At 39.2% G+C, this 24,192-nt stretch overlaps 1 protein-coding gene across 1 annotated transcript; it reads right to left on the bottom strand.

Moving 5' to 3' along the window:
• Positions 1–828: 828 nt before the first annotated feature.
• On the bottom strand, positions 829–1,376 carry LOC124965205 (60S ribosomal protein L27a-like). Its single transcript, XM_047525901.1, has one exon. It carries the CDS (start codon positions 1,374–1,376, stop codon positions 930–932), a length of 447 nt encoding a protein of 148 aa, XP_047381857.1. The 3' UTR covers positions 829–929.
• Between the last annotated feature and the right edge of the window lie 22,816 nt (positions 1,377–24,192).

Below are 24,192 nucleotides of genomic sequence, written 5' to 3'. Positions count from 1 at the left end.
AAGCTGTAACAAATTATAATTTATCCTGACACCTATTTATAAACAAGTATTTTGTTTTACTATCGTAAAACATACAAACTAAAAAACACAAATCTAGTTTCTTGGTCCTCAGGATTTTTCAGTCTTCTCCATATTTCAGACTAAAAATATGAACAATTTCATTATTTCTTTGAACATCAAAACCCTTTATGTATAGGGACATGAATCTGACATTTGCTTTGCAGAATCCAATGCATTTTGATATATTCAAATTGCTGGGCACCATATATTAAGATTTTGATTCAGAATATCCTGGTTGTAACTAGAATGGTTTGGTCCAACGTGAGGGAGCCAGATGGAAAAAAATCTTACACTTAGCAATTAAGTAATTGTACTCCCTCAATTCTAACACTGTTACTCTTCAGTGTGATTGATCAAAATCTTGTGAAGATCATGCACCATCAAAACTAAACTTCTCTTTCTAACCCCACAAAACAGTTAAGGGTACATGCTTGCACTTTCTGTAAAATTCAGTGCACAATGCTAGTAGGCCTTTTAACATGTATTTCATTCCACTTTAAAAACTAAAAAAGTGGGCTGGGGTTGTGGCTCAGGGGCAGAGTGCTCACACAGCATGTGTGAAGCCCTGGGTTTGATCCTCATCACTACATAAAAATAAATAAAGGTATTGTGTCTGTCCACAACTGAAAAAATAAAAAACTAAAAGGTTTAATTAGCTAATGCCTCTTAAGTGTTGGTGCTATTTCTACTATATGCTATGAAGGGACCCAGCAGAAAGTCCACCATGCTCCTCATGTGCCCAAGACCTATAAAGTGGGTTTCTAACATGCAACATATAGGTTTAAAGTAGAGATGCCAAAATACCTACTCGGACCACAAAGGAAAAGAATTTGTTAGCGTTTAATGAACCTCCAGAGCTCCATGTGGCTTTAAGTCACCAGAACACAGGCACCCCCAACACCCTTAATCTTCTCCTTAGCTCTTCTGCTGAAGAATTTGGCCTTCACGATGACAGGCTGCTTTGGGAGCTTTCCCTTCCCCAAAACTTTGTAGTAAACCGATCGCACTACATCAATTATGGGAGCAGCTCCCATCTTGTTTTTGGCAGCATTTACTCGTGTCTGTTTGCTGACCAATGTCCACAATTTATCAAGGTTGACAGTTGGGCAGAAGCTCTGGTTCCTCTTTAAGTGGTAATGCCTCATACCAACTTTCCCAAAATAACCTGGTTTATATTTGTCGAAGTAAATCCTGTGGTGATGCATGCCACCAGCATTACCCCGGCCTCCTGGGTGCTTCTGGTGCTTGCCAATGCGGCCATGTCCATGGCTCACGTGGCCCCGAAGTTTCCGGGTCTTCCTCAGTCTGGAAGGCATATCGGCTGCCCAGACGAAAAAAGCTCTAACTAAATTTTTACACATATAATTTTGTCACATCAAAAGCTGAATAAACCAGGATACATAACAGTAGAAGAAGCATACTCAAGCACAAATGATTCCTTCTCTTACCATTTTACCATGATTCTAAACATGTATCTCACCAGAAGTCATTTTTCTGATAATCTGGATTACTTTATCAAAAAAGAAAAAACTTCAAATATCAGCTGTTGAAATGGAAAATTGTCTTTGCAAATTCCTTGAAGTCCTATTATTGTGGACAGTGAATTGTATTCTGGCTTGATCATATACTAAGCTGGGGCAAGTATACAATCACTCAGCCTAGTTTCCTCATCTGTAAAATACAACTGTTAGTTTTCCATTACTGCAACAAATAACTGCAAAAATCAGATAAAAGGTATATTTTAGTTCACGGTTTCAGAGTTTTCAGTCTATGATTGGTTGACCCTGTTGCTTCTGACAGCAGTGCATTACAAAACCATTCACCTTATGGCTAGGATGAAAAAGAGGCTGGCATCCCACAATCCCTTTCAAGGGCATGTATCCCCCCCCCAATGACCTAAACTTCACATTAAGCCCCACTTATTAAAGCTTCCCACCACCTTCCAATAGTACTAAGATGAACAACAAGCTTTTAACACATGGGATTTGCAGGACCATCCATATCCAAACTATAGCAGCAGGTTAAAAATAGGGGGAAAAAACCTACTTTAAAGATGCATTTTAGGATTAAATGATATGATACATACAAAGCAGGTGCAAAGTGCTGGCATCTTTACAGTGACCAATGAGTATCAGGTGCCCTTATTACAATGGCCACCTTCCTACCTCTTATACCTAGCCACTTAAGAAAGGCAAGGCATAATCCTAAGCACTTAGCAACAACTGACTCATTGTAGTCTTCTGCTACCCACTCCAAGTAAGGACTGTTATTATCCTCAGTTTACATAAGAGGAAACCAGAGTGCAAGAAGACTGAATGGCTTGCCCAGATGCACACAGCTGCTATACTGCAGCACTGGGATGTGGACCCAGATGCTCCAGTTCCAGAATGCACACTCTCTAAAATTTCACTCTGGCTATTCCTGTAGCAATTTTAAAACACGGTCATGCTCTCAGACACAAAAGGCATGTATCTGTCTTTTAGATTAAGTTAATATGCAAGGTGAGCACTCTAAAGAAATTACAGCTGTTGCCTATGCAAGAAAGATAAGAGAAATGGCTCAATTGTCTGTGTTTAGAAAAGGCCTCTGTGTTCCACCTTTTCCACTTTCGAATATCCATCCATTCATTTTTCATTCTGTCATATTCAATATGCACATTTCCATGTAATTATTTAAATGCAGTTCACTTATAATCTTCCTTAAAACTATATTGGCCATTCGATTGTTTACACAGGATGTTCTCTGAATATCATTCAGGCTATTTTTAGTTAAATAGCTAGTTCAGCTTGGTACTGACTGTTAGGGAAATTTGCTAGTATAATTTTCCTAACAACCTAAAATGATTTAAATCATGAAGTTGCCTTCACAGAGTGAAATATATAATCAATGAATGCACTGTCAAGAGAGGAAGAGGATTTCTGGATACATGTAAATGTAGGAAATCTAAAAAGGGGAAAAAGAGGGAAGCCATGCAATCTATATCCTGTGCTGCTATGTTTCACTATCTTAAAGAAATAGAATTTATATGAAAGGGAACTTACTCCTTTTTTTAATAGATAGTTACCAAGAACTGAGAGTATCAGCGTTCCTCTTCTGGGCTTTTACTGTGCCAATTCCAAGTAATTATTACTTTGTTCTGAAAAGATCTGTAACAGATATTTCAAGTGCTATGGTTAGCCTGCAAGCCTATCAGATCCTCAGATGCTTTTGCTGAAGGAAAGTAGGTAATAAGAATCCCTGAGAAATGATGAACATGGAGCAGCACTGAACTACGGACACAGGCATGGTCTCTGGAGTGACCTATAGAGTAAGACTAATTACTATGGTGACCACAAGCACAGACATCCAAAGAGAAAAGAGATTTTCAATTATTAATTCTGCAAACACTTTTAAACGGCTATAATGTAGCAGGCATGCTGTACACTGAAGCTACAAAGGACTAGACTCTTTTCAGAGTTCTTATAAAACAGTGGGTAGATAGGCCTGTGAACAGAAGAAGATCAGCGTTCAGAACTAAGGCAGGCAGAGGTGTCATAGCTCACCTCGGAAATGGAAAGATGTCTGCAAACCATAAAAAGGCAAAGGCCATCGAAGGTCTCACAACAACATGCCAAAGTATGGATTTTTATCCTGAAGGGATGTGATGCCAATCAGGGATTTTAAACAGAAGAACCTCTTAATCAGATGGGAAGTTTAGTAAAATTAACCTTATTTGGGACTACAAAAGAGCAATCTGTGAGTTAGAAAGGAGGCTGTTGGCAGCTAGAATACCATAAAGAGATGCTGACTCAGGGAGGACAGAAAGAAAAGCACAACAATGACATGTGGGAAGAGGGTGGACTCAAGAGAGAAGAGGAGGACTTGAACCACTGAGTAGATCTGAGGAGCCATACACCAAGAAATAAGGGGAGTGAAGCAAACCACAGGTGGGTTCAGGGCAATGAGAACATTTTAGTTGAATAAGAAACATCAGAGTTTGAAGTATTAATGAGATAACCAATAAAAATGGTACCTGGTAATAATTGAAAAAATGGACCCAAAGTTCAATGAAGAAATGCAAACTCAAGATCAAGATTTGGAAGTCTTCAATTAATTTAGAACATACTAAAATTCCTCCTTTTCTGGAGGGATACATCCTAAGACCTCCCAATGAATGCCTGAAACCTCAGGTAATACTGAATCCTACATATACGTTTTTTCTATACAAACATACCTATGATAAATTTTAATTTTTGAATTAGACACAGTAAGAGATTAACAACTGTTAATAAAATTGAATAATTATAGTAATATGCCATAATAAAAATTATGTCAATATGGTCTCTTTCTCAAAAAGGGTTACTTGAACACAAGCACTGCACTACTGCCATAGTCAATCAGACAACCAAGATGGTGCCTAAGGGACCAACTGGAGGGTATACAACGTGGATGCACTGGGAAAAGGGATGATTCACATCTGGGGCAGAATGGGCTAACTAGTGCACGGTTTCATTATACTACTCAGAATAGCACACAATTTAAAACTTACCAATTGTTTATTTCTGACATTTTCCATGGGCCATGGATGGCCATGCAACACTACAGATAGGTTGGGACTACTGTTCTTGTTGCTGAAGGAGTACATAATATTTTATGGCAAAGATGAGTAATGAACAAAGAAAAGTATATCAGGAAGACAATGAACCCAGAGAACACTACTATTTAAAGGATGGACAGGAAAGAAAAGACTGAGAAACAACTATTAAGAAATAACAAAAGAAATCAGAAGGAAACCAAAAGAAAATGTTGTCAAAAAACTCTCTTTAATTGACTTCCAAGAAGAAAGTACTAATTGATCCACAATGATGAATCTTACAGCATTTTAAGGCTACCAAGAAAAAAAAAAAAAAAACCCTACATATCTTCTCTAAAATTACTGGACATAGCTGAGAGAACACGTTTCATATGATTTACTTACACAAAATGCCTCAAAAGTTTCGTCAAGAAATGACTTTTTTTTCTTCCATAAAGCATGCCTGGATTTGTAGCTTGGGTCTCATTAGCAGAAATACCAAGATGATGAAGAATAACAGCCCAGAGAGAGTAAGGCCACTCCCCAGATAGGTTGGCAAGACTGGCACTGGCACCCTCTCTAGCAATGGCCTCAACCTCTCTTCCACACAGGAAGGCCAGGTTCTAGAAACAGGCTAAAAAGGCCGGATACTTGCTTGCCTGATTTTTCCTAAATTAGAGACAGGACTATAACCCAACTATGGCCAACAAACATAAAATGATAGAAGTCTTTTACCAAAGATTCTCCACTACAAAGAAAAAACAGATTCGAGTATAAGGAGCCTTCTTGACAGCAATTTTCCCTTATACCGATTTTAATCCCACCCTTTTCCCTGACTTTGAAGGCACTTTTTGAGGACCTGTTGCTGCAGCTTCTCACAGCCATTGTGTGAACATAATAGTAGACATCACTGACATACCGAGGATGGTAGAGCTCACAGACTAAAGGAGATCAGGTCCCTTGTAATGGTATCGAATGTGAAATGAACTTGAACACATTAACCTCTGGACTTCTTATTACAGGAGAAAACAATCAAGCCATAGCACAAGTCAATTCTGATCAAACATTCCACTGTTTTCAGTCAAGGGCATCCTACGTGCTAAGCCTACATACTCAAAAGCCTAGATTGTTCCATTTAAACATAAATGGAATAAACTCACTTGCTCTGAATGACATACTGCTTGTTATAATTTGGATAAGAGCTCTCTCCAAAAGCTCCTGTTAATGCAGGAGTATTCAGAGGTGAAACAATTAGATTATGAGAGCTGTAACTGAATCAGTCCTTCCTAGTTTGAATGGACTGATTGGGCGGTAACTGTGGGAAGGTGGGCATGGCTGGAGGAGGTGGGTCACCGGGGTTGTGCTCTGGAAGGGTGCATTTTTCTTGCCCCTCTGCCTGCCTCTGGCTCTACTTCCTGAAACCTCCACGAGGGGAGCAGTTTTCCTCTGCTGGGCCCCTCCCCCCGACACAATGTGCTGCCTCACCTTGGGCAATGGAGTAAGGCACCTATAGATTAAGACCTCTGAAAATGTGAGCACCAAATACAAATCTCCTCTTCTAACTTGTTCTTGTCCAGTTTTGGTCACAGCAACAAAAAGCTAACTAAAAAAAATCAGACTGACTGAAGTGTCTTAACAAATACAATAATTTAATATAATTTAATATGGTTCCCTATTAAAATGACAATGCATAATGTTATGATAATGACAAAGGCAGTTGAAACATCCAGTCTCAATTATCTGTCATGCTCAAGAAAAGTTTAAGATTAATGGTTCTGGGAAATTCTGGGAAAGAGCTGAACTGAAATGCAAAGAATTAGTAAGCTCTGCACATATCTGTTGAGCTTCCACAGGATGAGGGTGAAATAAGCCACATACCAGGGGAGAAGATTAGGATATGCAAATACACTTTTCCTGGGCACCTCAAGTCTTTTAACCTGAGTCCACGCTATTTTGTTTTTTTCTTTTTTAATTTACAAAAGCAGTGCCTTGCAATTCTTTTTTTTTTTTTTAAGTTTTCATTCCTTTTTTTAATTAATTTTTATTGTAAACAAATGGGATACATCTTGTTTCTCTGTTTGTACATGAAGTAGAGGCATACCATTTGTGTAATCATACATTTACCTAGGGTAATAGTTTTTGATTCATTCTCTTATTTTTTTCTCCCCCCCCCGACCTGCCTTGCAATTCTTAACAATATAAATTGTTATAATAATGTGCTTACAGATGCCAGCAAATGAAACTAGGAAGCCAGAATTTAAATGTACATGGAAAGAAATAAAGTAGATGCACATCATCAGAACCAACACCTTCCTTCCGCAGGTGCATCCCAGTAAACAATGCACAAAACAAAGAGATTCTCCTTCATCTTTCTGCACTGTTAGATTCTTTGAAAGGAATGACAGGAGTCTGAAATTTCTAAGGGTACCGAGGAACACTGCTTTTCCTTTCTAAAAAAAAAACTTCTTTGTTTTTAAAACTTAGAAAATTAGTAGGTTGGTATTGAAAGAATTGGTGAGTATGACTGATATTGTCTTATCATCTCAGAGTAAGAAAACAAAACATTCTCATAATTTTTTTTATTTTCCTGATGTTAAATGTATGAATTTAATCCGAATATATTCTTCTGATGATTAAAGTAAACTTTCTCTAACAACTAGAATGGTTTCCTACCAAAGCTCTGTACAACTGAATCCACCAAGTGTCCTCTAAAACCACAGAAACACTTCTCTTGCCTCCTCTAGCCCCAACACAAGTCATTTGTTAGAGCTAATCAGCAAATATTGTCTGCCTAAAATCTTCCCAATGATGTTAGCCAAGTTATCAGGGCATTTCCTAAATATCTAAGAACATATTAATTGCCTTTGCTCAAGAATTATCTCTTTCTGGATATTACAATGAATATCACTGAAATCCATAGTAATTTGAAAATTACATGACAATGAATTGTAAAACCTAGAAGAAATGTACATATTTCTAGACACATGGCCTATCAAAACTGAATTGAATATTAAAAACCTAAGTATATCAACAATGAACAATACGATTGTGGCAGGACTTGTGATATAGCTCAGTTAGTAGAATGCTTACCTTGCAAGCACAAGACCCTGGGTTCAATTCCCAGCACTGCAAAAAAAAAAAAGAGAGAGAGAGAAAAAGAGATTGTGGAAATAATAAAAAGTTTCCCAACAAAGAAAAGCTGAGGACTGGACAGCCTCATGCCTCATGAATTTTAGCAGACTTTTAGAGAAGAACTAATGATGATGCTTCTCAAGCTATTCCATACAATATGAAGAAAGGGATCTCTTCCAAGCCCATTATACAAAGCCAGTAGTACCCTGGCCAATAAGGAAACAACAACAACAACAAAAGTTATAGACCAATATCCCTGATGAACACAGATGCAAAAATCCTCAAGAAATACTTGTAAACAGAATTGAACAGCACATTAAAAAGATCAAACACCACGATCAACTTGGTTTCATTTCAGGGATGTAAGGATAGTTCAAGATATGCAAATCAATAAATATGATATAGCACATAAATAGAATGAAAGATAAAAATCACCCAATCATTTTAGTAGATGCAGTAAAGGCCTTTGATAACATTCAATAATCATTCATGATAAACCTCCATATAATAAAGATCAAACATGACAAACCGGTAGTCAACATCATACTGAATGTATAAATACTAAAAGCATTTCCTCCAAAATCAGTAACAAGACTAGGATATCCACTCTTACTTAGTATGGTTGAAATTTTAGCTACAGCAGTCAAACAGAAAGAAATAAGAAGGATGTAAGTAATAAAGTAATAAAGTCAAATTATTCCTGATGCAAATACTATGATTCTACAGTTAGGAAACCCTAAAGACTCCACCCAAAGATTCTTAGAATTAATTTTAAAATTAAGTAAAGAGGCACGATACAAAACATAAGTGTCAGTATGTTTTTCATGCACCAATAAAGAACTAAGTGAGAAAGAAATCAGGAAAACTATTCCATTTGTAACAACCACTCCAAAATAAATAAAATATCTAAGAATAAACCTAACTGATGAGATGGAAGACCTCTATAATGAAGAAAGAAACTGAAATTATAAAATACTGAAGAAAGAAATTGAAGAAGACATAGAAGATTGAAAGAGCTGTCCCCCATGTTCATATATTGGGAAAATTAATATCATTAAAATTACCATAATATCAAAAGCAATCTATAGATTCATTTCAACCTCCATCAAAATATCAATGACTTTCTTCATAGAACTAGAAAAAGTAATCCCAAAATACATATGGAGGAACAAAAGACCCCAAATAGCCAAAGCAATTCTGAGCAAAAAGATCAAAGCTGGAGGCATCACAATACCTGATTCAAAACATACCAGAGAGCCATAGTAACAAAATAGCAATATTTGGCATAAAAACAGACCCGCAGGCCAATGGAATAGAACAGAGGAGAACAAAAGGTGCCAAAACCATACACTGGGTGGGGGGCCAGGTGGGGAGCGGGTGGGGCGGGGACACACACCTCTTCAATAAAGTATGCTGGGAAAACTGGTTATATACATGTTGAAGATTGATACAAGATTCTTTTCTCTCCTCCTGTACAAAAGTCTACTTAAAATGTGCCAAAGATCTTAACATAAGACCTGCAACATTGAAACTACTAGAGAAAAACACAGTGGAAACACCAAGATATTGGCACAAGCAATGACTTCCTGAAGAGAACTCTAATAGTTCAGGGAATAGTAGCAAGAACTGACAACTGGGATCATATCAAATTTAAAAAGCTTCCACATAGGAAAGGGAAACAAGTCAACAGAAAGGAGAAATAACATCCAAAACAGGAAAAAAACCTTTCATCAACTAATCATCTGACAGGATTCATATCAAGAATATATGAAGAGGGGGATCCAAGATGGCGGACTAGAGGGAGGCTGCATTTCTTGTCGCTCTGTAACTCCGGTTTCAAGCAGAGGATATCTGTTTCTTGGTGAGGCAGTTTTTGCTGCTTATTGATCCCCTGGTGTTTACCCCATTTGTCTGCTGTGATCACCTGCAGTCTGCCAGCATATCGACACCTTTTTGAGTGCAGATTGCTCACTGTCAGGCGCCTATCATCCGCCATTTGCCTGCCTCTCGCCTGTCCATCGCCTGCCTTACACCTATCCATTACCCAACGCATGAGGTTCAACACCCGATCGTCCGACAACAGTCAGCAAACTGATCGCCGACCGTCAGTGCAGCACCAGCTGCCTGCTGTTGCCTGGAAGTTCACTGTGACAGTACCTGCCACAGTGATTACATGTGGCTGCTGCCATTTTGAGACAACAGCCAGGCCCCGTAGGACCCCTGGCCGGACTGACTGAGCCCCGTCTCCAGGAGCCCTCAGCCAGACTGATCACTCCCTGCCTCTAGGGCCCTCACATCGACTGACTGCTCCCTGCCGCCAGGACCCCCAGACCAACTGACTGCACCCTATCACCAGGACCCCAGACCGACTGATTGCACCCGGCCTCCAGGATCCCACAACCGCACCAAACACACTCGACCTCCAGGAACCCCTGCCTGACCAACTGCATCCCGCCTCCAGGACCTCCTGCTGACCACGGCTACACCCTGAGCTGCAGCTCCCCATTTGCCAAGATGTTTCAAAGACAGAGTGGCCATCTTGGATAATCCTGAAAGTCGTAGCTCCGATCATTAGGTGGGGCAAATCCCATCCTGAGACGCCTGCTGGAGGCTTGAAGTTCATTGTCAGGTACCTCTCATGCATCAGGCTACTGAACTCTAGGTTTCATTACTATATGACTGTTATACTGTAGATTTTCTTTTTTTCCTTATTGAAAAAATTTAAGTTTTTATTTCTTTACTTTTCTTGCTCTCTTTTCCTTTTGTTCACCTGTTCCCTCAGAGTCTTTTTCTCCCTTTTTAGCATGCTAACATCCAATTTCTTTTGATTACACTCTCACCCTTTCTATTATCTAGAACTTCTGTATATTCTTTTCTTATCCCATTAACAGCCACATTCTACATCCCTCTGCATCCTCTTTGTCCTCCATTAGAAACTGCAGACCTTATTGCAAATCTGTTTGTTTTACTGAAGATAATATTTGAACTCATTCTGTTATTTATGACAATTTTGTTATTGTCCAAGTAGGGGCTATTTGGTCTAGGATTGCATAGTGTCTGAATTGGGCACTGCTAATATTGATCTCCCCTTAAAGAAAGGGTTTTGGAAACCTATAGGGCCACTATAAGCCTATAGGGGGAAATCTGCAATACCCCAGATCTGCACTGCTAGAGGGGAAGATACATGAACAACATGAAAAAACAAGGGAAGAAAATGATCCAAACAAATCTAGATTCTATGTTCATTGAATCCAATGACAGTATGTTAGAGGAAATGTCAGAAAAGGACTTCAGATTATACATGATTAAGATGATTCGCGAAGCAAAGGATGAGATAAGAGAGCAAATGCAGGCAATGAATGATAATACCAATAAGCTGAAAGAACAACTGCAAGAAGCAAAAGATCATTTCAACAAAGAGATAGAGATTCTCAAAAACAAAAACAAACAAACAAAAAAAAAACCAGAAATCCTTGAAAGGAAGGAAACAATAAACCAAATAAAAAACTCAATGGAAAGCATCACCAAAAGACTAGACCACTTGGAAGACAGAACCTCAGACAATGAAGACAAAATATTTAATCTTGAAAATAAAGTCGCCCAAACAGAGAAGATGGTAAGAAATCATGAACAGAATCTCCAAGAACTATGGGACATCATGAAAAGACCAAATTTAAGAATTATTGGGATTGAGGAAGGCAGAGAGATACAAACCAAAGGAATGAACAACCTATTCAATGAAATAATATCAGAAAATTTCCCAAGCCTAAAGAATGAAATGGAAAATCAAATACAAGAGACTTACAGAACACCAAATGCACAGAATCACAACAGATCCACACCAAGGCACATAATGAAAATGCCTAACATTCAAAATAAAGATAGGATTTTGAAGGCTGCGAGAGAAAAGCATCAGATTACATATAGGGGGAGACCAATACGGAAAGCAGCCAACTTCTCAACCCAGACTCTAAAAGCTAGACGGGCCTGGAACAACGTATTTCAAGCTCTGAAAGAACGTGGTTGCCAACCAAGAATCCTATACCCAGCAAAACTAACCTTCAGATTTGAAGATGAAATAAAATCCTTCCATGATAAACAAAAATTAAAAGAATTTACAAATAGAAGGCTTGCACTACAGAATGTTCTCAACAAAATATTCCATGAGGAGGAAATGAAAAACAACAATGGAGGTCAGCAAAGGGAGGAACAACCTTAGAGAAAAACCACTCAAAGGAGAAACCAAGCCAACTTAAAAACCAAAAATAAGCCAAATGACTGGGAATACAAATCATATCTCAATAAAAACCCTGAACGTTAATGGCCTAAACTCATCAATCAAAAGACATAGACTGGCAGAATGGATTAAAAAGAAAGACCCAACAATATGCTGCCTGCAAGAGACTCATCTCATAGAAAAAGACATCCACAGACTAAAGGTGAAAGGATAGGAAAAAACCTACCACACACATGGACTCAGTAAAAAAGCGGGGGTTTCCATCCTTATATCAGATAAAGTGGACTTCAAGCCAAAGTTAGTCAGAAGGGATAAAGAAGGACATTTCATACTGCTTAAGGGAACCATAAATCAGGAAGACATAACTATAGTAAATATTTATGCCCCAAACAATGGTGTATCCCTGTACATCAAACAAATCCTTCTCAATTTCAGGAATCACATAGACCACAACACAATAATTCTGGGTGACTTTAATGCACTGCTGTCACCACTAGATAGATCTTCCAAACAAAAACCAACCAAAGAAACCATAGAACTCAATAACACAATCAATAACCTAGACTTAATAGACATATATAGAACATTCCATCCATCAATGAGCGAATTCACTTTCTTCTCAGCAGCACATGGAACATTCTCCAAAATAGACCATATGTTATGCCACAAAGCAGCCCTTAGGAAATGCAAAAAAATAGAGATACTGCCTTGTGTTCTATAAGGTCATAATGGACTGAGAGTAGAAATCAATGACAAAATAAAAAACAGAAATTACTCCAACACCTGGAGACTAAATAATATGCTATTGAATGAAACATGGATAACAGAAAACATCAGGGAGGAGATAAAAAAATTCTTAGAGGTCAATGAGAACGACAATACAACATATCAAAATCTCTGGGACACTGTGAAAGTGGTACTAAGAAGAAAATTCATTGCATGGAGCTCATTCCAGAAAAGAATGAAAAGTCAACAACTAAATGACCTAACATTACAGCTCGAAGTTCTGGAAAAAGAAGAACAGAATAACAGCAAAAGTAGTAGAAGACAGGAAATAATTAAAATCAGAGGTGAAACCAATGAAATTGAAACAAAAGAAACAATTCAAAAAATTGACAAAACAAAAAGTTGGTTCTTTGAGAAAGTAAACAAAATAGACAAACCCTTAGCCCACTAACAAAGAGAAGGAGAGAGAAAACTCAAATTACTAAAATTCATGAGGAAAAAGGAAATATCACGACAGACACCACTGAGATACAGAATATAATGAGAAGCTGCTTTGAAAATCTGTATTCCAACAAAATAGAAACTACCGAAGACATTGACAAATTTCTAGAGACATATTCTCCTCCCAAACTGAACCAGGAGGACATACACAATTTAAACAGATCAAGCAATGAAATAGAAGAAGCCATTAAAAATCTACCATCCAAGAAAAGCCCAGGACCAGATGGATTCTCAGCTGAGTTCTACAAGACCTTCAAACAAGAACTCATTCCAATACTTCTCAAAGTATCCAGGAAATAGAAAAGGAGGATACCCTACCAAACTCATTCTATGAAGCTAATATCACCCTCATACCCAAACCAGGAAAAGACACATCAAGGAAAGAAAATTATAGACCAATATCCTTGATGAATATAGATGCAAAGATCCTTAACAAATTATTGGCAAACCATATCCAAAAACATAGTAAGAAAATCATGTACCACAATCAAGTGGGGTTCATCCCTGGAAGGCAAGGGTGATTATACATCCATAAATCAATAATTGTAATCCATCATGTCAATAGACTTAAGGATAAAAATCATATGGTTATTTCAATTGATGCAGAAAAATTTCGACAAAATACAACACCCCTTCATGCTCAAAACACGAGAAAAAATAGGGATAGTAGGAACGTACCTGAACACTGTAAAGGCTATTTATGCTAAGCCCATGGCCAATATCATTCTTAATGGAGAAAAACTGAAACCATTCCCTTTAAAAACTGGAACAAGATAGGGATGTACTCTTTCACCACTTGTATTCAACATTGTCCTCAAAACTCTAACCAGAGCAATTAGGCAGACCAAAGAAATTAAAGGGATACAAATAGGAAAAGAGGAACTTAAGCTGTCACTATTTGCGGATGACATGATTCTATATTTAGAGGATCAGAAAACCTCCTCCAGAAAACTTCTAGACCTCATCAATGAATTCAGCAAAATAGCAGGCTATATAATCAACACGCAAAAATCTAAAGCATTTTTATGTGCAAGCGATGAAACAGCTGAAAGGGAAATGAGGAAAACAACTCCATTTGCAATAGCCTCAAAAAAAAAATAAAATACTTTGGAATCAATCTAAACAAAGAGGTAAAAGATCTCTACAATGAAAACTACAAAACATTGAATAAAGAAATTGAGGAAGACCTTAGAAGATGGAAAGATCTCCCATGTTCTTGGATAGGCAGAGTTAATATTGTCAAAATGGCCATACTACCAAAAGTGCTATACAGATTCAATGCAATTCCAATTAAAATCCCAATGATGTACCTTACAGAAATAGAGCAAGCAATCATGAAATTCATCTGGAAGAATAAGAAACCCAGAATAGCTAAAGCAGTCCTTTGCAGGAAGAATGAAACAGGGGGTATCCGCAATACCAGAACTTCAACTATACTACAAAGCAACAGTAACAAAAATGACATGGTATTGGCACCAAAATAGACAGGTAGATCAATGGTACAGAATAAAGGACATGGACACAAACCCAAATAAATACAATTTTCTCATACTAGACAAAGGTGCCAAAAATATGCAATGGAGAAAAGATAGCCTCTTCAACAAATGGTGCTGGGAAAACTGGAAATCCATAGGCAACAGAATGAAATTAAACCCCTATCTCTCACCCTGCACAAAACTCAACTCAAAATGGATCAAGGACCTTGGAATCAGACCAGAGACCCTGCATCTTATAGAAGAAAAAGTAGGTCCAAATCTTCAACATGTTGGCTTAGGATCAGACTTCCTTAACAGGACTCCAATAGCACAAGAAATAAAAGCAAGAATCAATAACTGGGATAGATTCAAACTAAAAAGCTTTCTCTCAGCAAAGGAAACTATCAGCAATGTGAAGAGAGAGCCTACAGAGTGGGAGAAAATCTTTGCCACTTGTACTTCAGATAGAGCACTAATCTCCAGAATCTATAAAGAACTCAAAAAACTCTACACCAAGAATACAAATAACCCAATCAACAAATGGGCTAAGGAAATGAATAGACACTTCACAGAAGATCTACAAACAATCAACAAACATACGAAAAAATGTTCACCATCTTTAGTAATAAGAGAAATGCAAATCAAAACTACACTAAGATTCCATCTCACCCCAATTAGAATGGCGATTATCAAGAATACAAGCAACAATAGGTGTTGGCGAGGATGTGGGGATAAAGGTACACTCATACATTGCTGGTGGGACTGCAAATTAGTGCAGCCACTCTGGAAAGCAGTGTGGAGATTCCTTAGAAAACTTGGAATGGATCCACCATTTGACCCAGCTATCCCACTCCTTGCCATATATCCAAAGGACTTAAAATCAGCATATTACAGAGATACAGCCACATCAATGTTCATAGCTACTCAATTCACAATAGCCAGACTTGTGGAACCAAACTAGATGTCCTTCAATTGATGAATGGATAAAGAAACTGTGGTATATATATACAATGGAATATTACTCAGCTATAAAGAATAATAAAATCATGGCATTTGCAGGCAAATGGATGAAATTGGAGAATATCATGCTGAGATAAGCCAATCTCAAAAATCCAAAGGACAAATGATCTCACTGATAAGCGGATGATGACACATAATGGGGGGTGGTAGGGGGGCAAGAATGGAGGAAGGAGGGACTGTATAGAGGGAAAAGAGTGGTGGGATGGGTGGGGAGGAAGGAAAAAATAACAGAATGAATCAAAAAAAAAGAATATATAAAGAACTCAAAATTCAACTATAAAAGAATGAGTAATAAAATCAATAAATGGGCAAAAGATCAGAACAGACACTTCAAATAAAGAAGTATAGCTCCATGGTAAAGCACTTGCCTAGTGAACATGAGACCTTAGGTTCGATCCCCAGTGCCAGGAAAAAAGAAGAAGAAAGAAGAAATAGAAACAACCAATAAATATACAGAAAAAAATGTTTAACATCTTTACCCATCAGAGAAATGAAAAATCAAAACTCGACTGAGACTCCATCCACCTAGTCAGAGAAAGGACTGCTGTACTGTGTGGTAACTGTAGGCAGGTGGGGCATGGCTGGAGGAAGTAGGTCTCTGCAGGTGTGCCCTTGGGGACTCTCTCTCTCTCTCCCGCTGCTTGCTATGAGCTGAGCAGTTTTCCTCCTCCATGCCCTTCCACCACGATGTTCTGCTTCACTTGGGTCCAGAGCAATGCAGTTGGCCAACTATGGACTGAGACCTCCAAAACCATGAACCAAAATACACTGTTCCTCCTTTACGTTGTTCTTTTCAGGTATTTTGGTCACAGTGACAGTCATCTTTCTATCACTGTGACAAAATACCTGAGAAAGTCAATTGAGAGAAGGAAAGATTTGCTTTAGCTCATCATTTCAGAGGTTCAGTCCATGGTTGACCAGCTCCATTGCTTCATGGCAGAAGGGTATGATGGAGGAAAGCTGTTCACCTCATGGCAGCTGGGAAGGGGAGGGAACGGGAGGGAGCAAGAGGGAGGGAGGGAGGGAGAGAGGGAAAGGAGGGAGAGGGAGAGAGAGAGAGAGAGAGAGAGAGAGAGAGAAGGAGATGAGTCTGTGGGGAAAAATGTTCTTCCAGGGCATGCCACCAATGACCTACTTCCTTCAAAGAGGCCCCACCTCCCACAGATTCTACCACTTCCCAATAATGCCGTCATATAGGAATCCTTCAAAGGATTCATCCATGGATGAGGCCAGAGCCCTCATGATCCAATCTGTTCCCAAAATTCCCCTCTGAACATTGCTGCATTAGAGACCAAGCCTTCAACACATGAGTCTTTAAGGGATACTTCCTATCCAAACCATAACAGCAGAAGAGTACTATTCAGTCATAAAGAAGAATGAAAGTATGTTATTCGCACAAAAATGAATGGAACTGGAGGTAATCATGTTAAGCTAAATAAATGAAACACAGAAAGACGAGTATCACATGGGCAGGAAAGATGACCTGAAAGTAGGAAAGGGGAAGGGGACTAGGCAGCGGGGGGAGGACAGAGAGGGAAGAAGGGAGGATAGACATGATCAAGGCACAATATATGCAAGTTTAGAAATGTCACCATGAAACCCAATACTAGATAAACTTAATATATGTTATAGTCATAATAAAAAAGAATTATGTTTCTTCCATCTGGTTTATGAAACTCTTAAATTACAATAACTGTAGGGATTCCGGACAATGGTTGGGTGAACAGGAGTCACGGCTTAGATAAGTGGAATGACAGGTACACCAATAGATCTCTGTGGATGTGAATAAGAGCCATGATGCTTTCCTCCAAATGTGACGTTACAAGTCGGCCCTGTGAAAGACGCCAGTTCTGTCTGGAGTCACAGGTATTGTTACTCAGTAGGCAAATTGTTTATAAATTGTAGAAAAGAAAGATTCCCCAACAATGAATGCCTTCCTGGATTCTGTGGCAAAACCTAGCTAGCTCCTTTGAAAAACCTGGGTTTCAAAATTATAAGCATAAGCTACTACCCTTCCTTACACAAAACTACCTTCTGAGAAATCTACAAGCACAGCTGAAAGCCAATTAGGATCATTTTTAATGAAGCATAATCATCAACAATTAATAGTTATCATTCTATCGAGGATACCAGAACATTATCATTTCGAACACATCTCTACAAACCAATAGCTAGAAGAACAAAAGTTCAAAGCATCCTTTGATGCCAGGTGCCAGAAAATTTTTGAAGGTCATCCATACTGAGTGAGTGTCAATGGCAACAATCCTTGTTTTGATGGCAGCAACTTTTCAAGCTCCTTTCTACCCAAGTCACTAGGGCAAGAAGTCTTCCCTCATATGACTTTGAATGCTTACATATAATCTGTTGATTCCACTACCTTGATAACGTCTTGCCTGGTGTTTCTTGATAGTACATTAGAATAATCACTTTTCATTAAGGCCTGGTTAACTGGAGAGATCCTGTTTATAATTGCCTTTCCATTGTGGGGAGACTGACCCGCCACAAGGCTTGAGGTACGTCCATCCACAGGCGAAGTAGAGTTACCACAGAGTGATGTTAAGGCATGACACTGAAGGCTCTGTTTTCCACATGCGTGTGGCTAAACTGCAGTTATGCTTAACTTACAACTCGTAGTAAGATAGTGTTGGTAGGAATTTTCTTTTTAAAATGCAAACATATTATCTTAGTCTATTTTTAATGTCTTGACCCATTAATAATCACTAAAAACTAGGAGATCTGAGGAGTGAAGAGACTAACCCTAAGGGTGAAAAGAGATGAAGGCAGAAGATGAGGAAAAAATAACAAGCACATGCGTGGGGCATGGTAAAGGGGTTTATGGACTGAATTGTGTCCTCCACATAAAATTCACATGCAGGAGCTCTAATCCCTGACGTGTTTGACTATGTGGACACAGGGACTTCAGGGAGGCAAATGGGGTTAAGTGAGGTGGTAAGGCTGAGCCCCACATCCAGCTGGACTAGTGTCCTCATACAAGGAGGATGTCAGAGCTGACTCATCCTCCCCCACTCTGCACATGCACACAGAGGAAAGGCCACATGGGGACAGAGCAAGAAGGCAGTCCCCTATGAACTAGGAAGAGGTCTCGCCAGAAACTGACCCTCCAGCACCTTGATCTTAGACTTCTAGCCTCTGTAAGTGTGACCAGAAATGTCCATTACTTAAGCCACACAGTCTGTGCTACCTTGTAATAGCAGTTCAAGCACACAATGAGAAATCTTGAGAAAACAAAACATCAGCAAACCCTTAGCTTCAGAGAACAGGAAACGAAAAGTCAGAGAGAAGCCAAAAAGTGAGGTGAACAATCAAGAAAAAAGTACAATTCCCTGGTATTTCACCTTGGCTGTGCTAGCCCAATGTGAGTGACAGATGGATCAATAGTCCTATCCATGGGTTAAAAGGTGCAATGTAAGTAAATCATAGATATTTACAGCCTTCTATATTTCAGATCAATATGCTATTTTGAAGTGAATTTAATAGAACTTAGATAAGAAAAATATTTCAAAGGCACTTTGGTTTGAGCCCAAACATTTGTACAAAGTTCTAAAGATGTGAGTACCACATCCTAAAGGAAACTAAGTACCAGTGTTATGGTTTGGATATGAGGTGCCCCTAAAAGCTCATGCATGAGACAATGCAAGAATTTCAGAGATGAAAAATGATTATGAGAAGAGTAAAACAGTAAGAATGTTTTAGTCGGCCTTGTCATTGCTGTGACCAAAAGACGTGACGAAAACTACGTAGAGGAGGAAAAGTTTATTTTGGTTCACTGTTTCAGAAGTTCAGTCCATGGTCAACCTACTCCATAGCTCTGGACTTGAGTTAAGGAAGAATGTCAGGTGGAAGGTTGTGGCAGAGGAAAGGAGCTCAGGACCTGGCTACCAAAAGCAGAGAGTGAGCTCTGCTTCCAGGACAAAATATAAACCCTGAAGTCACACCCCCAATGACCTACCTCCTCCTGCCACACCCTAACTGCCTTCAGTTACCACCCAGTTAATCCACATCAGTGAACTGACTCACTCAGTAAGTTACAATTCTCACAATCTAGTCATTTCTCTCTGAAAGTTCTTGCATTGACTCACACATGAGCTTTTGAAGGAGACCTAATATCTAAACCGTAATAGAGACTAAGAGCTAACTTCAACCAACAGAGAGGTTCTGAGATGTATTACATTTTGTAGTGCCATGGATTCAGTGCTGGAGGCAAACTATGAGGTCTGCTCAACCCTCTCATTTCAGACATTTATACACTTGCTTTCACATTACCAAAAACATTTTAATGTAACTGTTAAGGTTATTAATTATTTTTTCATATTTTTATTGGAGCATTAGAGTTGTACAAAAGTCTTATTTATCTAAGACATTTATTTGAGATAATTATTGTTCAGATACTATAATGCATTTAGAAGTGTAGACTTTCTTGTTTTAAAGTGATTGATTTCTAAAAGGTTGTGCAATATGTGGAATGCTCTGCACTATCTTTGCAATTTTTGTGTTAATCTGAAAGTATCCTGTTCCGTCCAGCGGAACCGGCGCGGAGAAAGGAGACATCACCAATCTTTAGTTGACCAGATTTATTGCATCCTCCCTGTTTCTTTGCCTCCTTTGTTCTACCACTATCTCCCTTCTTCTTCCCTCTCCCTCTCTCCTCCCCCAGGCTCCTAGCTTATCAGCCAATTATAGCAAAGCTTTCTCTTACACAGGAGAGCATGCAGAGGAATGTCAGCATAGCACTATATGAATCACGAGCTATCCACGCGTGGCATGATATTAGATAGCCAATCCTTGAGCCTGGCATCAACACATCATAAGTCTCCAAGGAACTAGTAGGCAAGCAACCTTTATGGGTACTTCCTTATTTTGGTACCCAGTGCCCTTTGGCTCATTGCCAGGCGCCATCTTGTCCAAGACGGCCCTCAACAGTATCCTACAATAAAAAGTTTATCTTAAAAAATATTACATTTAGTAAATCAGGCTCTATATAGCTGGATACCAATTTCACTTCATTCAGTTATTTTCCTACTTAAAGTTATTTAAATTATTTAAGTAACTGTCTAGTGAATGATATGGATATATATAGGCTTAGACCGATACACATGTAGGTACAGATATTCCAGGTAAACAAATTCTGCAAGCTCCTTTGAGCATGCCTAAATATGTAGAAGCTTTCCTTCCGTTCTTCAGTCCTTCCTTGTACTAACGACTCAAGAAGGTGCCAAGAGCGAGGATGTGGGGCAAAAGGTACACTCATACGTTGCTGGTGGGGCTGCAAATTAGTGCAGCCACTCTGGAAAGCAGTATGGAGATTCCTCAGAAAGCTTGGAATGGAACCACCATTTGACCCAGCTATCCCACTCCTTGGCCTATATCCAAAGGACTTAAAATCAGCATACTACAGAGATACAGCCACATCAATGTTCATAGGTGTTCCATTCACAATAGCCAGATTGTGGAACCAACCTAGATGTCCTTCAACTGATGAATGGATAAAGAAACTGTGGTATATATATACAATGGAATATTACTCCGCAATGAAGAATGATAAAATTATGACATTTGCAGGCAAATGGATGAAATTGGAGAATATCATGCTAATGAGATAAGCCAATCTCAAAAAACCAAAAGATGAATGATCTCGCTGATAAGCAGATGATGACACATAATGGGGGGTGGGAGGGGGGCAAGAATGGAGGAAGGAGGAACTGTCTAGAGGGAAAAGAGGGGTGGGAGGGGTGGGGGAAGGAAAAAATAACAGAATGAATCAAACATCATTACCCTATGTGAATGTATGATTACGCAAATGGTATGCTGTTACTCCAAGTACAAACAGAAACAACATGTGTCCCATTTGTTTACCATAAAAATAAATTTAAAAAAAAGAAAAAAGAAAAAGAAATACCCAGTCAAAAGTATTTCAAAAGAAAACAAAAACTGAAAACAAAAAAAAGGTACAATGTGAATGTATGATTACGCAAATGGTATGCTGTTACTCCAAGTACAAACAGAAACAACATGTATCCCATTTGTTTACAATAAAAATAAATTAAAAAAAAGAAAAACAAAAAGAAATACCCAGTCAAAAAGTATTTCAAAAGAAAACAAAAACTGAAAACAAAAAAAAAAAAAAAAAAAGAAGGTGCCAATAGAAGGCTGAGGCAAGTTCAAGGTCAGCTTGGGCAATGTAGCAAGATACTCACAAAATAAAATTAAAAGAACTGGGATGTAGCTAAGTGGTAGAGCACTTCAGTAGCATGTGCAAGGTCCTGGGCTCAAATCCCAGAACAGAAAAAAATAAATAAAAATAGAGAAAGTGCTAAGAACACCATGAGGTGCAGTTATGTGGCAGTTCAACCTGTGTCCTCTTAAAGCCAACCGGTGTTGGAAGAAATATAATTCATCTCCAAGAATTTTCTTTCCCAGGAAAATAATGACAATTCTAATCCAAGGATCATTTGGTTTTTGCTTGTGTTTTTTAAATGAGAGAAAAGATTTATTTACAATAAATACCACAAAACTAATAGGCTTGCTGAATTCATTCACCAATGTTAACTAATGTATATTAACAGAATTGACCAGTCATTGCAAGCTGAGGTACTTCTGAGTTGATTTATTGCTATTCCCTCTTGGTACACCAAGACATGTTAAGGAAGCCTGAATGTGTCTATTTGATATCTACCTTGACAAAGATGTATGTGTGCTTCAGGTAATATTTTGAAACACATCAAATGCTTTTCCCCTATCCAGCTACTCAGAATTGGATCTTTTGAGCATAAACTATCACAAAGAACTCCAGAGTCACTAGTATGTCCTGAGTTTCAAGGACTCCTGAAATACTACTTGCTTTTATGCTAGTTGTTTATAAAAAGTAATGCTTTGCTGTCTTGTTTATTGTTATCCTAGCACAATCCCTTCCCTATGTGTGCCTTGTCCAGTCACCCACCGAGTGTCCCCCTGGACCTCTGGACTGCCCTGATGCTGAACACTCCCAACTGTCCATGCCCCACCTGATAGAAAACAAGGACTTCCATCCACACTTGCTCTCTCTGGAGATGTCATTACCCATTTTTCCTTAGAAATGGAATGTAGAAATTGACAGGGGGGAACTGTAGGAGTGGTCTACTTCATACTTTGAATATAACCCTTTCTGCTCTAAAACACACATTTTTTCCCCCCTCTGTTCCATAATCTTCCCTGATCTCAGGGAAAACAGGATTCTTTTGGATCACCTCTTTAAAAACCCTCTGTTCCCCCTGATGGGAAGAATCACAGACTCTGGGACAGGAGTCCCTTGTGTTTCTCCTATGCTAGCAAATCAATAAGACTTCTTTTTCAGGAGGAGGAGACATGAGACACACGCAGGGAGCTGGTTACAGCTTTTGACGCACAACATAGTACTCAAAGGCACAAAGTCTGTAGCACTCTTGAAAAAAGGAGACTTGTTGAAAGGAAAAGGAGAGCTTTTAAATGACACACTTCCTTTTATAAGTCAAGAGTCAAGATTAACAAGTGAGCCGGAAGTTCCGCTTCCCACTGGCTGCACCTGTGCTGACAGCGGGGTGACTCACAATGGAACGGAAACAGTGGTGTGGCATCGTTAGACAGGGAGGGACCTGAGACAGCCCTTCCTAGGCATTCAAAGGCTGCGGATGGCGGCATCCCTCCCCATGCAGAACTCAGGAGGTGAAGGAGCTGGCTGTGTGTTTGCCTGCGAGGCCTCCTCCTCCAGGGCTGTGTTGAGAACTGATTTCATCTGACTTGCAAGCTACCAGATACTGGAAGGAGACACCAAACTCCTTCGATGGAGATGAAGGATGGGTCGAGCCACAGCAACCAAAGTACAGTAGTAGCCTGAATATCATCAGTGTCTCTTGGCTGGTTCTTCAAGCCCCAGTCCCACAGGAAAACACACAGAAGAGTGAAGGACAACTGCATGCCAATGAGGAAGTCCGCTATTTCAGTAAGCTTGCCTGCTCTTCACTCCAGAGGGCAGACAGCATCCCTACCTTCCAAGACTGTTGAGTGCACACAGTCCCTTGAAAGGAACGGAAAGAATATCTATTAGTTACTTGCTCACAAGTCATGCAGAAATGCCAGCGTGCCACGGGGATTTCCTCTGACAGGGTGAACTGAAATCCCAATGATACAGGGAAAGGCAGTCAGATCAGGAGTCTGCAGACCTAGATGGATCTGCAACGTGGCTGAGAACGGACATGGGGACCTGGCTTTAAATCCCTGGAACAGTCACCATACACTGCCCACGCCCTGGGGACAGAGTGCAGAACAGAGCCTCAATGGCGAGGTCAGAGGCCAATGCACAGGGGACATCTGTGATCTTCCTGTATCCCAATGCTGCCTGGACAGGAAAATGGGCAAGAGGGGTGCCACATGAAAGGGAAGAAACTTACCTGGGAGGGAATTACACTCTGGGTTGCAAATGAAGATAACTTACTGGTATTTTGTCATCTCAAAGA

This window comes from Sciurus carolinensis, chromosome 15 (genome assembly GCF_902686445.1).
Source record: "Sciurus carolinensis chromosome 15, mSciCar1.2, whole genome shotgun sequence".
Taxonomy (NCBI): domain Eukaryota; kingdom Metazoa; phylum Chordata; class Mammalia; order Rodentia; family Sciuridae; genus Sciurus; species Sciurus carolinensis.
Note: the sequence above shows the minus strand (reverse complement) of the source record. Positions and strands in the feature narration are given on the sequence as shown.

Excerpts from the sequence above, each read along its gene's own strand:
- LOC124965205 (XM_047525901.1), bottom strand. The coding sequence starts at position 1,376 with ATGCCTTCCAGACTGAGGAAGACCCGGAAACTTCGGGGCCACGTGAGC.